We start from the raw sequence: 17,126 nt of genomic DNA, 5'->3' as shown, positions 1-17,126 counted from the left end.
TTAAACCTTCCTTGTGTTACTTCCACTTAAATCTATATTCCTTCTGAATTATAAAGTACTTGTGGGGTTTTTTTCACAGATAATACACAAATTACACAAAGGCCAGCAAGTTAAATAACAATGCACAAATTTTTGTTTTGCATGTTTTCCCTTATTTACATCTGATGTGTTTTTCTGAAATAGACATGAAATTCAGACTAACCTTTCTTTCGTAGGCTGAAGACTGGGAATCTGAACCATTCAGAGAACAACTCCTGGGTAATTTTGCATCTCTTGTTGCCAAAAATATTTAAAAGACAGTATTGTGGAACATGAAAGGTTTCATTTTTGATTTAAAAACCAAAAAAAGAAGAAAAAAGAAAAATTATCACCACCAGGTTGGGTTTCTTTTTATTGTTAAAACATTAAAGCATAACATTTCACCAAATACAAGAAATTTAGGGGTTTTCTGACGTTACAAACATCTGAATCATCAAGAGAAAGTGTTGAGCTATACATAGTCTGACATTAATCTATCAATTTAATGTATATTAGTACATGCTTAAAACATGGCCAAAATACAGAATCACAAAATAAGTACCTTGATGCTCCTAAATCTGAAACAAGTAATTCAGAGAATTGAGTGCAGTAAATTTCCAACAAATGATTAAACACTCAATTAACAATCTCAGGGCACAATTATTCCAGGATATTGGTAGTTTCTTATACTCTGGCTCTTTCACATTCAACTGAGTGAGAATTCCATATTTGAGAACTTGATAAAAACATTTTTAAAAATACAACATTTAACAAATGTGAAAAAACAAGCTGTCTTCACAGGAAAATATGGATTGCTTGCCACTCCAGTCCTTAATTGCCTATATGTTTTACAAATCTTTACAAAACTATTTTGTATCCATTTTGGTTTCAAAAACATAGTACATCTGAAAAATAAAATATGACTCTACTGATGGGTAATACAAAGACATGAACACGTATTTAAAATGACTTTCAAAAGTAAATCTCTTCAGTAATACAGCTATAAAAGACAAGGTAAACACAGCACAATAAACCATGCATCTTCTGACTTGTCAGATCAGCTAAACTACTTGGTTAACATACAGTAACACTTTGAACACTTCTGTAAATTCAGCTTTTCTAGAACAAGAAAAAAAAACAGATTAAATTTGTTCTTCAAGTGGCTCAAGGCTGTCCAAGTGTTTTTTAGGTGCATCATCACTATGACGGCTTTGGCAATGGGTTAAATGTTTCTTAAAGCCTCGGGGAAAATTTGATTCAAAATTACAACGGGGACACTTCAACAAACTTTGACCATGAGCAGCAACATGATTTTTAAGAAGAGACTCCAAGAGAAAAGCTTTGCCACATATTTTGCATTTGTATGGGCTTTGAACATTATGCTTGTTTACTAAGTGGTGCAAGACAGCACCTTTTTTCATCGCACGACAGCAACAAATTTTGCAGTAATATTTTCCCTTGCCACGTTTCATGTATTTTGCTATTTCTTCCTCGGAGATGAAAGCCTCTTTCTCTTCAGTAAACTGCAGCACACACTGTGGCTGCGTGGGAGTAGTTGCATCCATTTTGCTCTCTTTGCTATAATCAGATGACTCCATATCATATTGTTCTTGGTCACTGTTGGATTCTTGTTCCTTTATCTCCATTGAGTCCATCTCTGTTTTTCCACACTCACTGATATTTAGTTCAGAATCTGAGTTGTCCTGATTTTCCTTCCGGGGCTTCTTTCTGGGGCATGAATATAACATGTCTTCTGGTGATTCTTTGGCTAATAATGATTGTTCATCCTGTGAGAATAAATCATCCAGTGGTTTCTGATCATCTAAAGTGTGAGAGAGAAAGTCACTTTCACCAGACTCACTAGGTGTTTGGGGTTCGGAGAAAAAGCCTGAAGCAGACTTGTGAGGCTCAGAAAATAGGATGTTCTTCTGGATTTCAGAAGGTACAGTAGTTTCAGCATGTCTCTGGACATCAGAGGATAAAGCAGCAGCAGGCTTCTGCATCTCAGAAAACACAGCATGCTTTTGAACATCAGGGGAAACAGCAGATTTCTGGGAGTCGGTGAAAACAATTTGTTTGGGTGTCTCGGGAGAAACAGGAGTAGGTTTCTGGGACTCAGTAAAAAGGCCATGTTTCTGAATTTCAGGGGACGTGGATTTCTGAGATTCTGGAAAGGAAGTAGACTCCTGAACTTCAGAGGAAAAGGGCGCAAGTTTCTGGGCTTCACAAAATACTGTGTGCTTCTGGACTTCAGAAGAAACAGGAGCTGATTTCTGGGCTTCGGAACACAGGGCTTGTTTCTGACCTTCGGCAGAAACAGCAGAAGTAGATACCTGATTCTGGGGCTCAGAAAAGATGGCACGTTTCTGGACATCAGTAGAAGCAGTAGGATTAGATTTACGAGACTCTGGGAACAGCACTCTTTTCCGAGGTTCAGGGAAATGAGCCCGCTTCTGAACCTCAGATGGAGCGGCAGAGGGGGACTTCTGAGTTTCAGAAAAATACATAGATTTCCGTGACTCAGAGAGTTTCCAAGATTCAGGAGATACTGAAACACCAGGCTTACGAACCTCGGGAAAGAACGGTGGCTTCCAAGAGTCAGAGGAAACAGTGTGACTAGACTTTCGAAGCTCAGGAGAAATGGGAGGAGAATGCTTCCATGTGTCAGGGGACAGAACAGGTTTCCAGCCTTCAGGGTAAACAGATGAGATGGGTTTCCACGGCTCAGAAGAAACAAGAGTAGACTTCTGGGATTCAGAAAAGGTCGTAGACTTACACGAGTCAGAAACAACCCTCCTAGGCTCTGGCAGAACAACAGGGCCAGGCCTTCGAGACTCAGGGGCAGACCTCCGGGATTCCACGGACACTGACATGGCAGGCTTTGGAGCCCAGGGAGAAACTGTGGAAGACTTCTGCACCTCGTGAGACCTCCAGGGCTCAGGGGAAACAGTCGGAGCAGGTCTCCATGACTCTGGCGAGACTGCAGAGGCAGGCCTGCGGGTTTCAGGAGGAGAAGCAGAAGCAGGCCTGCGCATTTGAGAGGGATGCCTCCGTGGCTCAGGAGACCCACCTGGGGCATATCTCCGCGGTTCAGGGGATACTGCTGGAGTAGGTTTCTTTGGCTCTGGTGACACAGCTGGGGAGTATCTGCGGGGTTCCGGAGACACAGCGGGAGAATGGCGCCGGGGCTCTGGTGACACAGCAGGGGAATGCCGACGGGGCTCTGGAGACATTGCTGGGGAATGCCGGCGGGGCTCTGGAGACACAGCTGGGGAATGCCGGCGGGGCTCTGGAGACACAGCCGGGGAATGCCGGCGGGGCTCTGGAGACACAGCTGGGGCTGGCTTCTGTGGGTCAGGGGAAACAGCAGGAGATGGCTTCTGCGGGTCAGGGGACACAGCAGGAGATGGCTTCAGTGGATCAGGGGACACAGCAGGAGATGGCTTCAGTGGATCAGGGGACACAGCTGAGACTAACTTCTCTGGATCTGGAGATGTAGCCTGGACAGACTTTTCTGGATCTGGGGATACAGTCTGGGCTGACTTCTCTGCCTCTGAGGAAGAAACCTGAGCAGACTTCTGGGGCTCTGGAGACACAGATTTCTGAAGCTTGGGGGAAACAACAGGTTCAGATTTGGGGAGTTCAGGAGAAAGGGCAGGTTTGTGCAACTCAGGGGAAAGGGTAGGTTTTTGGGGCTCCAATGTGACACCTTTTTTGGATGAATCTGAATCTCCTTCTACCTGTTGTTCTTTCTGTTCCTCATTCCACTTCTCAGGTGCTGCATGCTGTGCTTTAATGTGATAATATACATTGCAGTACATCTTGCTGGTAAAGAAACATTTGTGGCAGTGAAACAGTTTTGCACTTTTTTGATAAAATATAAGTTTACCCAAACCAGCAGCATCCATTTCATCACAATACTCTGGGTGAACGGTACCCATATGAATTTGTATGTTTTCATAGTCTGTTCCTCTGAAGCTGCAGTGGTCACACTCCAAGTGTTCTGTGGTTTTACGTAGTATCTGCAACACGTCCATTTTCCTATGGTGAGTAACAGTTTTCACAGCACTGCACCTTTTAAAAAGGAAGTTTCAGTTCCTGCAATAAACAAAAAAAATCTGTATAGTTAGCTGTCCATGTTAATTGCAACTCTCTTTCATTCCTAAATAATAATGAGCACTTCCCTGCCCCACACCCTCCTTTTTAAAAAAGTCTAAGTTTTGCACAAGTTCTAAGGACTTATATATAAACATAGGTCTCTCCAACTTCTGAAAGTCACTTTACATCAGTTGAACTTGAAAAACCAAAACTTACATTTAGCAACAGGCCTTCCCACCTATGTAAAAAATCTGGAAGCAGAAAATATCTCCTGCCTGGGCGTGGCTACTCCTCAGAAACCAATTCAGGTAAGTGAGGGGTGAGTCAGGCTTATTAGCAGGTGCTAGGGGAGACTATGTAAGAGCCTCCAAAGGAGCAGGAGGGACTGCTGTTGCTTGTGCACCCAACAGGAGTGGGCAAACTGGGATGTGGCAGGGCTAGCAGACAGGGTACAACCAGCTCTCATAGGTGAGTTTATTGTTGGGGTTTTTCTGGTTTGTTTTTTTTGTTTGTTTTGTTGTTGGTGGTGGTTGTTTATGGTTTTTTGTTTGTTTGTTTCTTTTCCCTCTCTCCCCAACTTAACCAAAGCTAGTAATGGTTTCCAGAAAAATGAAAGACATTGCTGCTGTTAATACAAGGAGTGTGTCTACACAGACACAACACTCCAAGAAGGATGTAGTGCAGAGTGTCTGAGCGTGGCATTGGCACCAGAGAATGGTATGGGAGGCACCTGTGTACGATGTAAGCAGGTCAATGACTCGCTGTGCCCACTGGCAGAGCTTAAGGAAGAGGTAGGGAGACTAAGGTGCATGTTATGGGTTTAGCCAGGTGGGCCTAAACTTAGGTTTTAAAGGTCAGCTAGGCCTAGGATTGTCAGCTAATTTAAGCTGGGCTGAGTTAGCTAACAGCTGACCTCTTCTAGCCAATAATATTGTATTCCATACCATAATACATCATCTCAAAGGGGGTAAAATCCAGTGTGTGGGAGTGGCTTAGTTAGTTCCATCATGGCTGCACTAAGAGGAGGACATCTGGCAGCTCCTCTACTATGCCAGGCCCTGCTCCTGTTGGCTCTGCTTGCATTTTGTTTGCATTCAGGGAAGTAGAAATATTTTGCTGTTATACTTTCTTGCTGAGTGTCTTTTGGAGTGCTTATGAATTTAGAGTAATGGGCTTTGTATTAATTGGGGAGTGGGAAGTTATTCCTTGTTATATATGCATAACTTGTGTAAGTGTGTGTTATATCTCTTAATTTTCTCTTTTCTGTATAAATACATGTAGTTAGTTCCAGCATAAACCTGGTTTGAAGGTTTTTCTTTCCTCTCCCTCTTCTTTTTCCCTTAGTTGGTTGGGGGGAGGAGGAACCCTTTTCACCCTGTCCTGGACACTTGGCATTTTGCCGGCTCAACCCAGGACAGAGTGAAAAGGAAATTGACTGGTGGAGTCAAACCCTTTTGATGGCTCAGGGAGTCCAACAAGAGGTAGCAAAGCCCTGCCCCTCCTGTCATAAGGCAGGTGGAGCAGACCAAATTGATGGGGGAAAATGGAAACAGGTCCCTGATCACAGAGGTAAAAGAACCCTCTCTTGAACTCCATCATCACCCTGGGTGCCCTTAAAGAATAGATATGAGGCCCTGAACCCAGAAAGTCAGGCAAAGAACAGCCAAGAAGATTTGCCTGGAGACCCTCCTGGCTCGACACCACTGACAAGATGGATTATAACTACAGCTATAAGGAAAAAAAGAAGGGTGGTTGTAGTCGGTGACTCCCTTCTGAGGGAAACAGAGGGCCCTGTATGTTGTCCAGACCCATCCCACATGGAGGTCTGCCGCTTTCCTGGGGCCAGGGTAAGGGATATTAGTAGAGACTTCCTGAGCTAATTCAGCCCTCAGACTATTATCCCCTGTTAGTAGTCCAAGCTGGCAGCAAGGACATTGATGAAAGAAGTGCCAGGATAACTAAAAAAGACTTTAAAGCACTGGGTCGGTCAGTTCATGGGACAGGAGCACAGGTGATATTTGCCTCAGTTCCTGTGCTATCTGGGATGGATGACGAGTTAAATAATAAGAGGAGTAGAAAAGCTCATCTCATCAACAGGTGGCTAAAGGACTGGTGCCACCATCAAACTTTTGGGTTTTTTTGACCATGGGGCAAACTCCACGGTACCAAGTCTCCCAAACCACATGTGCTTCATCCTTCTAGGAAGAGCAAGAGGACTGTAGGCCATAATTTGGCAGGGCTAATTAGGAGGGCTTTAAACTGGATTTGAAGGGGGAAGGGATTGAAACCGGGCTCTCCAAAGAACAGATTAAGGAAAGCCTGAGTTAAGACTGAAATCAGCAGCCCACCTCAGGCGCATGTACACCAATGCACGCAGTATGGGCAACAAACAAGAGGAGCTGGAAGCCATAGGGCAACAGGAAAGCTTTGACGTAGTTGCTATCACAGAAACGTGGTGGGATGACTCACACGACTGAAGTGCTGCTATGGGGGGCTACAAGCTCTTCAGAAAGGACAGGCAGGGAAGGAGAGGTGGAGGGGTGGCTTTATATGTTAGAGAGTCTCTTGACTCTGTTGAACTTGAGTGCAATGACAAGGTTGAGTGCCTGTGGACCAGAATCAGGGGGAAGGCCAACAAGGCTGACACCCTTGTGGGAGTCTGTTACAGACCGCCCAACCAGGATGATGAAGGAGATGAATTATTCTACAGGCAGCCGGCAGATGTCTCAAAATCTCCAGCCCTTGTTCTTGTGGGTGACTTTAACCTGCCAGATATCTGCTGGGAGCTTCATACTGCAGAGAAGAGGCAGTCAAGGAGGTTCCTGGAGTGTATAGAGGACAATTTCCTTCATCAACTGGTAAACCAGCTTACCAGGGGTAAGGCCCCTCTAGACCTACTGATTACAAACAGAGAGGGGCTGGTAGATGATGTAGTGGTTGGAGGCCGCCTGGGGCATAGTGACCATGAAATAATAGAATTTTCAGTCCTCAGGGATGTAAGGAGAGCCACCATTAAAACCTCTACACTGGACTTCGGGAGGGCAGGTTTTGGCCTATTCAAAAGACTAATTCAGAGCATACCCTGGGAAACAACCCTTAAAGGCAAGGGGGTCCAGGAGGGATGGACATGTTTCATGCAGGAAATTTTGAGTGCACAGCAACAGGCTGTCCCAGTGTGCCAAAAGGCCAGCCGGAGGGGAAAACGGCCAGCTTGGTTAAATAGGGAGATTCTGAAAGAAATCAGGGATAAAAAGAAAGTTTACAGACTGTGGAAAAAAGGTCTGGCTACTTACGAAGAATTTATGAAGATAGCTAGGTCATGCAGGAAAAAAATCAGGGAAAGAAAAGTGGAATTTGAAGTTAATTTGGCTATTTCTGTTAGGGATAAGAAAAAGTCCTTCTATAAATACATTAATAACAAAAAGAGGGGCAAGGAAAACCTCAATTCTCTGTTGGACTTGGAGGGAAATATAGTTAAGGAAGATGAGGAGAAGGCTGAGGTACTTAACACCTACTTTGCCTCAGTTTTCACCAGTAAGACAGGTGGCCCTCAAGACAACTGGCCTCTGGAGCTGGTGGACAGGGAGAGGGAGCTGAATAGCCCTCCTGTATTCCAGGAGGATACAGTTACTGACTTACTGAGCCAGCTGGATCCTAACAAGTCTATGGGACCAGATGGGATCCATCCCAGGTTGATGAGGGAGCTGGCAGAAGAGCTTGCCAAACCACTCTCCATCATCTTCCAACAGTCCTGGCTCTCTGGGGACGTCCCAGATGATTGGAGGTTGGCCAATGTCACCCCAATCCACAAAAAGGGCTGCAAGCAGGACCCTGGCAACTACAGGCCTGTCAGCCTGACCTCCGTGCCTGGCAGGGTTATGGAGCAGTTCATCCTGAGTGCAATCACACAGCACCTTCAGGGTGGACAAGGGATTAGACCCAGCCAGCATGGGTTTAGGAGGGGCAGGTCCTGTCTGACCAACCTGATCTCTTTTTACGATCAGGTGACCCACCTGGTGGATGAAGGGAAGGCTGTGGATGTGTCTATCTGGACTTCAGCAAGGCCTTTGACACTGTCTCCCATAATATACTCCTGGAAAAGCTGGTAGCCCATGGCCTGGACAAGTGTACCCTCTCCTGGATTAAGAGCTGGCTGGAGGGTCGGGCCCAGAGAGTGCTGGTGAACGAAGCTGCATCCAGCTGGCGGCCGGTCACCAGTGGTGTTCCCCAGGGGTCTGTGTTGGGTCCAGTCCTGTTTAACATCTTTACTGATGATTTAGATGAGGGGATTGAGTCCATCATCAGCAAATTTGCTGATGACACCAAGCTGGGAGGGAGTGTCGATCTGCTGGAAGGCAGGAGGGCTCTGCAGAGGGATCTGGATAGACTTGAGAGATGAGCTGATCCCAATGGGATGAAGTTCAATAAGGCCAAGTGCCGGGTCCTGCACTTTGGCCACAACAACCCCCTGCAGCGCTACAGGCTGGGCACAGAGTGGCTAGAGAGCAGCCAGGCAGAAAGGGACCTTGGAGTACTAATTGACAGGAAGCTCAACATGAGCCAACAGTGTGCCCAGGTGGCCAAGAAGGCCAATGGGATCCTGTCCTGTATCAAAAATAGCGTGGCCAGCAGGACCAGGGAAGTGATCCTTGCCCTGTACTCTGCGTTGGTGAGGCCACACCTTGAGTACTGTGTTCAGTTTTAGACCCCTCAGTTCAGAAAGGATATTGAGGTGCTGGAGCGGGTCCAGAGAAGAGCAACAAGGCTGGTGAAGGGACTGGAGCACAAGCCCTGTGGGGAGAGGCTGAGGGAGCTGGGGTTGTTTAGCCTGGAGAAGAGGAGGCTCAGGGGTGACCTCATCACTGTCTAGAACTACCTGAAGGGAAGTTCTAGCCAGGTGGGGGCTGGTCTCTTCTCCCAGGCACTCAGCAATAGGACAAGGGGGCACAGGCTTAAGCTCTGCCAGGGGAAATTTAAGTTGGATATCAGAAAAAAATTCTTTCCAGAGAGAGTAATCAGGCATTGGAATGGGCTGCCCGGAGAGGTGGTGGATTCACCATCCCTGGAGGTTTTTAAACTGAGAGTGGATGTGGCACTGAGTGCCATGATCTGGTAAAGGGACTGGAGTTGGATCAAGGATTAGACTTGATGATCTTGGAGGTCTTTTCCAGCCCAATCAATTCTATGATAAAAAAAGAACCCAGGTGATGAAGAGCAAAATTTGCATTTCATTTGATAAACGTGACTTGCTTTCTCTATTAGATATGTAAATTGAAAATAAAAAGTACTTTGAAATACTCTTACTGAGGTGAAGACATTTCAAAAACAGATCTTCATCATTACATTTTGAAACAAATTAGCAGGTTTTGAGAAAGATAAACCTCCCCCCCCCCACCACCAAACCATTCAAGAAAATACCAGCCTAAATCCTAGGCCCTGTTTTCACCTGTTAAATAGTTTTCCTTTCACTAAGTACATGAAAAACAAATATTGCTGATCATAAGAACTTTATCCATTATGCAAAGAATTTTTCCCATTCCATTATTTCATCTGCTGCCCTAATAACAAAAATACTATTTAAGAAAAGCAACAGGGTTATTTTTCCAGTTGGTGTAGTTGATAGTCCTCTGTATTCCAAGTATTTTTTTCCTCACTCCAAAGAGAAAGATGGAAATCTCCCAAAATTATTGGTTTTGTGCGACCTTAAAAAACAAACTAACAAACAAAATAACTCCAACCACAAAACAAACCAACCAACAAGCATCCCAAAAACCAACACATAAAAACCCAACACAACCAGAAATGCAGCATCTGAATTGCACGTATCTTTTAATGATCTGGCTAGATTCCACTGTTTCCAACAGAACTTACCTGGATTAGCTTCTGCAATAAGCAGAAAACCATATTCTCGAAGTTCTATTCACATAAGAGTGGAAGGAATATTTGGACATTTAAGTGAAATCCATACGGTTTTTTCTTGTAGGTTGAAATTAAAACAGTTGTTACATGATTATCACGCTAAGCTATCAAACTAATTTTGGGGGGTCTTGTAAAACATACTGCTTCAAAACACTCAAAATTTTTGTGTCATTTTAACATTAATTTTCCTGTCTAAATATATATTAGACTTACAACAAATCTAAAAATATACATTCATGCAAGTTTTCATCCATTTATTCCTGAAGCATTTTCACCCAGGTTTCTCATGGAAATGAGGCTTACACAAACACATTGTCCTATAGTCAATGCCAATCAAACCAGACAAAGCAATCCAGCCTTGTTTTACATTTCTACACATTTCATGAAAATCAGGAACCAAGTGGGGAATGAAAGCAATGCTCCACTGAGGCTACAGCCGATACATCACTTAACAGTGCCTGGTTCTGTTTAGCTTCTACACAAATGGTCCGTATGCAAAAACACACCGAACAAGCAGCTTCTGATTCAGCTTGTAATTAGGGAGAGAGAGACAGAATTAAAAACCCTACAGCAGTGAGATGCTTTTGGTTTGGAGCAAAAAAATAATGAAAGCAAATGAGCAATGCTGCTAAAGGGATATAGCAATAAAACAGGAAAGAGGGACAGGCTGAGAAGCAGAGGGCACAAATCCCTAAGAAATAAATGTTCACTAGCTCAGCCACTCATGGAACAACCTCTTTGCATGCACTCTGCATACACACTTCCCATTAAGTCACAGGAACAGGTAGGTTTCCAGTCAGGAAGCAGGGCGGGACCACAGACACAGCTTTAAGAAGGATCCTGCTTTACAACTATGAGACAAACACAGCATCTGACTGCAGTCTGGCTATGGATGAGAAGTAAGTGAACTGCTCTACAAACACTGAAGTGGAAGGACGTTTGGGGTATAATTTGCAGTTTCTTACACTACTGGCAGCCATACAAGAGACACCTCAAAAATGTAGTCCACACCACATTCATGAAACACTTCTCAACATCTTAAAACAAACTTTTTATTTCTGTAAAAGATAAAACAACACAGAAAGATAACAGAAGTGTTCAGTGGTCTATAGCTCTGCAACAGCAAATAACTTGCCAATTGTAAAAACCCAAAGCATGTCATGTCTTACTTAACACTCCAAAAGACCTTCAAGTCTTTATGAATTACAGTTTATGTTTGGGGGATTTGTCATGATGGGAGGAAAGGAAGATTTCAATTTGAAAGCCAAAAATTCTGAATTGTTCAGTTAAACATAAAGGAGGGGTTTTTTTACCAAATCACAGCAGAACATAATTAGGACAATAAGGAGATTGTGCACTAATCACATTTTTAAACTTGAAAGGGATTTTGTCAATTCCAAAATTGGTGGTAATCCTGAATTATTCTTCTCTCTAGGAAACAAAAAAAGGATTTTCCAAATTGAATTTATCACAGTTTACATCAAACATTACCAGACAATCTTTTCTGCCCTCTTCAAAACTTCCCTCCCCTCTGCACACTACCTAACTTTTGCCCTTTCTGCAGCTTTCTGTAATTAACTCAACTACACTTCACCCCACCTCCTATTCTCTCCTTTTAGTCAGTTTTATCTTACTTAATGATGAACAGTTCCATTTTCTTTCCAAATACAAGTGACAAGAAGGCCCTGGCTCCTTTACACAAATTGTCCAAATTGCTTCTAAGCTTTTTTTAACCATGAGATTATTTTGGAACCGAAAAAGTTATAGGCACAGTTCAGACATCCAAAGGTCCTGGCATTCAAGCCTTCAACATAAGAAATAACATTAAAGAGTTCTCACCCTGCTCTCTCCACATTTGTAGTTCTGTAACTTCACCCCACCATAGCTGGCTGTCACTGAAGGAGCTGCCTCTTCTGCTGAAATCTCTAATTAATTGAGGCATACTACTGAGCAACTCAACTCTTTGTTATTGCAGCACCTTAGGCACAAGTTCATGGAATAGTAAATCTAGTTTTAGAATAGTTACTGTGAGATCAGTAACAAACCTCAACAGTGCTGAGCCACTACTAACTCACGCTGTCAATTTAAGTTTGCTGAAACACTTCGGACGCAATAAACTCTGAGATGTTGGTGGTTCACTTAGCACATATCTAAAAAGCTAGTCTGAGGTCCCCCATCCAAGTACTAACCAGGCCTGACCCTGCTGAGCTTCCGAGATCTGACAGGATTGGGTGTCAGGGTGGCATTTAACTGCCTCAACATACACACATGGCTGAGTCTGAAAAATTTTCTTGTCAATCCCTTCTGATCGCTTCTCTCTTGGAGCTCCAGTGCCACTGTCTCTACATGACTCTGGTTACTGCCCTCCTCTACACTCAGGTTTATCACACCAGTAACTTCTGCTTCACATTGCTCCTTGCCATCAACTCCTGCACCAGAATTGTTCTACAGTGGGTCCTGTATTTGGGTGAACGTGTAAGGAACAACATGTCACTGCTTTTTCAACAGTCCCACACCAGCAGAGCCAGCCAGTCTAGAAACCCTGTGCTCAGTAACCAGGTCCTCATAGCTTTGGACCTGCATGAACTCTTATGCAATCTGTGCTCAACAGCATCTTTTTGGCAACACAAAGAGAGATGGACCGTGCTCCCTCAGTGTAAAGGCATTATTACAGACATGAGAGGGGACTAGATCTGCACCGCTCCAACTCAAATCCATAAAAAGGGTAAGGAAAACAACTGGTGTGAGCAATCTGTCAGGGTGCTCCATGAGCACTGCAGAGAACTGGACCAAGTACTAAATCCAAACTTCATTCTAGTGCTCTGAAGCCCTTTGAGGAAGAGTATGAATTTGAGGGATGAAGATCAAATTGTCATGAGCAACAGGTCCCCCATGAAAAAAAGCAGAAGGGATATGGCCACCAGGTACGTCTCAGGCCTGTTTGAATGCTCCTCGGAGAGACAAAGAAGCTGCCACCCATGCAGATACAGGTAACTGTTGTGCAGGCCTCAGGCCACTCTGTTTTGCTGAACACTCTGCCAGGCCTTACCTCTTTGGTAGAAAGGACACGAACACTGCCCCTACTCAAACTCTCAGTTACAGGATGTGCTGTGCAGCAGTGGCTACAGCTGAGGTTTCGTGCCACTTGAACACTACAAAGCACAACTGCATTCCTTATTTGCTCCTTCTGCATCCCCTCCTACTTTTCTCACTTTTCATGGCTGCAACACTGAGAAAACAAATACAGATGCAGCCAAAAAGAACTAATTATCTGTTCTGAGAACACATTACAATCGAAGCAGAAGACTGAACTCCAGCATTTATGCTTGTCCTGTGTCTGCATCCTGGCTCCACTTCAAGACTAAATACTATGATTCAACTAAGATTCTGGAGCTTGCAATACTAAACTTTAACTTATGGCAGAAAAAACTCTTTTAGTCTTCCTAAGATGGGAAGTTTTCCACTGAAATCCACCTGAACAGCTAAGTGCTTCTGTCTACAAGCTCACTATACCTACAGATATCAAGCACAGTAACAGCATCAGCACCCACTCAGTTCTTAGATGGCCTGAAGTGACACAGATCAATGTCCATCGCTCACATTATGAGCTTCTTGAAGAGACACAGAAGTCTCAGCAGTGGGACCACAGGTCTCTGCTGCTCCATCAGCCACCTCTTCCCACTCCTCTTTTTTCACACGTCTAGAACCTACATACAAAGGTTCCTACCACCAGCCCTCTCAGCTCTCCACAGAGATGCTGGAGATCCTTACACCAATTCCTTGTTCCCTGTGCTACCGTCCTGGCCATAACCTCCTCCACCACAGGAAGAACAGAAAAACAGAAGGGCAAAAGGATTGGTAATGAGGACACATATCTACCTGAGAAAAGAACAACTATCACTACTTTTCTTGCTTGGTTCTCAGCACCCAAGAGTTTAAAGTCATGATTTGGCAGCGAGAAAAAGCACCCAAGAAGTCAGAGGCAATGACATAAATGCAAATTTAACCAAAAGTTGGTTATGTATTGCAGGGCAACCACAGAGCAGAGCCAAAGAGCATCAGAAAACTCTGCTGAGCTCATGTTAGATTGAGCAATAGGACTTTCCTAAGCTAATGCACAGAGCGGAGAGATCTCCTGATGTCTTCCCAGCCAATCAATACATGTAGGCATTTCAGAGACAGCTCCTGGATTCCGCATCCTTTTTTCCATGAGGATCCCACTAAAGATTAAGCCATAATTCCTGCAGCCTCTCAAAAACCTCCCAGTGGAAAAAAAGATATACATAGGAGATATTACATATAAAAAGGAATCCACGCAGGGGATGGCACAACACCAACTCTGTCAGCAAACAACCTGTCTCCACTTCTCAACTCCATTCCAATTTCATAGCTACAAGTCTACCAATCATTCCTGGTATTTTTTAATAAACACACTCTATACTCAGCGTTGCAACATTTAACATATACTACATACCTGCATCTTTCCTCTACAGAGGTTAAGCTGTAACTGTCATGAGGCAGCACCAGAGGGAAGCAACGAAGGGCTCAAAGCTAAAGATCTAGGCTGCCTGTGAACACAGAAAACTACAGGTTACTTTTAATATTCCACAAAGAATTTCAGAACACAGCAACAAGTAGTCTGTCATATTGTTCAAAATCAAATTGCTTCTCAGTGGCAGAAGGATCTATAGCTCTTTTCCTCTCAATAAACAAACAAGCCTGATAAGACTCAAGCAGACAGTGGAAACGCAACACGCACCAATGACACCAACACAGCTGGGAAAGCCCTCCAGAAGAAAACCCCATGACCTTCTGCAATGCTCTACAAGCACGCTGGATTCCCTCTATTTCCTGCACAGTATGGACCACTGCTCCTTGTCATCAATCTCAGAAATTTCTCAGAGAGAAACAGATCAGCCCTATCCTCTATCAGTGAAGAGATTTAAGCTTGTTGCCAGCAAAAGAAAGCTGGATACAGTTGCTTCACTGCCTCTGCTGGCAGGAGCAGATCCAGACTATTGCTGTGTTTAAGCAAAAGAGACACGTTCTTGCAGTGCCAAAAAGTAAATGGCAGTCTGGTGGCAGCATGATGCTTCTCTTGAAGCTACATCCTTGTGTTGTGACTGACAAACAGAAGTTCAGCTCCTAGAGAAAGCTCCACAGAAACATCCTCACAGCGTGGCAGAGCAGGCACTTCACAACAAACATTGCAGGCAAGTGGGTCACTTCCAATACACCATGAGCAAGACAGGCAGAACTGTGCTCCTGCTGATCCAACAGTGTCCACAGGAATCTGACTGTATCTTCACATCTGAACTCCCAGGTACCAGCCAGTCTATTCAGGTTAAGTTCTGTCTTGGTTAACAAGTTCCATGAGCAGCAATTGCTGAACCAGGTCTTTTAAAATTACACATGTAAATGAGGCACAACCTCTCTGACCCAACCAACCACTGAAACGCTATGATATGCCAAGAACACAGGAGACACCAGATCCAGGAAGGAAATGGCTGTATTATGAAGTCCCATGTTTTCAGGAAAGGTTCAAGTCACAGGAGAGCTGCACAGTGACAACATTTGATGCACATGAAAATGATTTATGAAACAAAGTGGCCAGAAGTGGAGCTATTTTGCAAGATTTCAATCTTTGTTAAGAGAATGACACTTCTCTTGTTAAAACAATATTAGTTCTCAATAAAAGATCTAGTAACAGTCTAAAGTGCAGAGTAAAATCAGTGTTCCTGTGACATTCAGGATAGAAAACAATTAATTCCATGTACTTCTGACAAGGCTTTCTAACTGCAAGTTCACAATTCCACATAAATGGCTTCCAAAAATGGCCCCAGAAACGTTACTGCTGCAGTGCTGAACCTGAGCTAATGAGCACCAGTGGACACACCATTCAATATTGTCAGGAACTGTGAATTAATGTTGTAAACCTTGGTGACACCAGCCTTATAATTCCACTTATATTCCTGAAAGTTGGTGGGATTCAAGGGGAGATTATGGAAGAGAAAAATTAAATCCGAAGTTTCTGCATTCCTCACTTATAAACAATTCACTGAATCAGAGAATCAATTCGGTTGGAAAAGACCTCTGAGATCACTGAGTGCAACCTATGATTGAACATCACGATGTCAACCAAACCATGGCACTCAGTGCCAGTCTTTCATTAAACACCTCCAGGGACGGTAACTCCATCACCTCCCTGGGCAGCCCATTCCAGCACCTAATCACCCCTTCTGTGAAGAAATTCCTCCTAATGTCCAACCTAAACCACCATGGTGCTATTTGAGACGATGTCCTCTCATCCTGCCACTAGTTGCCTGGGAAAAGAGGCCGACCTGGGCTACAACCTCCCTTCAGGTGGTTCCAGAGAGTGATAACCTCACTCACTCCTGAGCCTCCTCTTCTGCAGGCTGAACATCCCCAGCTCCCCCAGCCGCTCCTCCCAGGACACGCTCCCGAGCGGTGCACGCCGAGCCCCGGGGCTGCACCTGCTTCCCGTCCCACGTGCGACGCACCCGCTCCCGGCCGCTCTTTCTGGCACCGGGGAAGGGCCCGGTCCCGGTCCCGGTCCCGGTCCTGGCGGAGACACGACCCGTGCCGAACTCACTATCTCAGGGCAGCCAGTCTGGCAGCGTGTCCATCCCGCTCCCCGCTCCGCCGGCCCCGCCGCAACTTTCCCGCGGGCAGGGGGTGCCTGCGGGCCCGGCGCTCCCGGGGCCGCCGGCTCCGTGCTGCCCGGCCCTCCCAGGGCCGCGCCCCCAGCCCATTCATCCCCTCCCCGGCCCGCCGGCCGCTCTCCCTCGCCGCCTCCCCTCTCCCTCCCTCTGTCCCGCCCGTGCGCGGCCCCACCGGTTTTGTTTCCCCCCGCGCCGGCACCGCCGTCGCCGCCACCCCCGGGGGCCGGCCAAGGAGAAGGCCCGGGCCCGGCGCCCGCGGGCGGGGCGGGGGACGCGGCGGGCGGGCCGGGTCTGCGGGGCCCCGCGGGCCGCACTCACCGGCGGGCAGCGGCGGCGGCGGCGCGGGCCGGGGGCCGGGCCGGGCTCCCCCGCCAATGGCGGCGGCGGCGGCGGCGGGGGCGGTGCCGG

The 17,126-nt window shown here is 45.5% G+C and overlaps 1 protein-coding gene across 2 annotated transcripts; it reads right to left on the bottom strand.

The window, feature by feature from the left end:
- Positions 1 to 252: 252 nt before the first annotated feature.
- Positions 253 to 17,126, bottom strand: CHAMP1 (chromosome alignment maintaining phosphoprotein 1). 2 transcript variants are annotated; one of them, XM_071573998.1, is made up of 3 exons: positions 17,037 to 17,126; positions 14,510 to 14,603; positions 253 to 4,116 (listed from the first exon to the last, which is right to left on the bottom strand). In XM_071573998.1, exon 3 carries the CDS (start codon positions 4,053 to 4,055, stop codon positions 1,161 to 1,163), a length of 2,895 nt encoding a protein of 964 aa, XP_071430099.1. In that variant the 5' UTR covers positions 4,056 to 4,116; positions 14,510 to 14,603; positions 17,037 to 17,126; the 3' UTR covers positions 253 to 1,160. The 2 variants fall into 2 exon arrangements, with proteins under 2 accessions (XP_071430099.1, XP_071430167.1); XM_071574066.1 differs by lacking the exon at positions 14,510 to 14,603 and having other exon boundaries at positions 17,037 to 17,115.

This window comes from Pithys albifrons, chromosome 1 (assembly GCF_047495875.1).
Source record: "Pithys albifrons albifrons isolate INPA30051 chromosome 1, PitAlb_v1, whole genome shotgun sequence".
NCBI classification, from domain to species: Eukaryota; Metazoa; Chordata; class Aves; order Passeriformes; family Thamnophilidae; genus Pithys; species Pithys albifrons.
This window is presented reverse-complemented; position numbering and strand designations above follow the sequence as displayed.

Bases quoted from the DNA above. Each gene is read 5' to 3' on its own strand.
- CHAMP1 (XM_071573998.1), bottom strand. From the start codon at position 4,055: ATGGACGTGTTGCAGATACTACGTAAAACCACAGAACACTTGGAGTGT.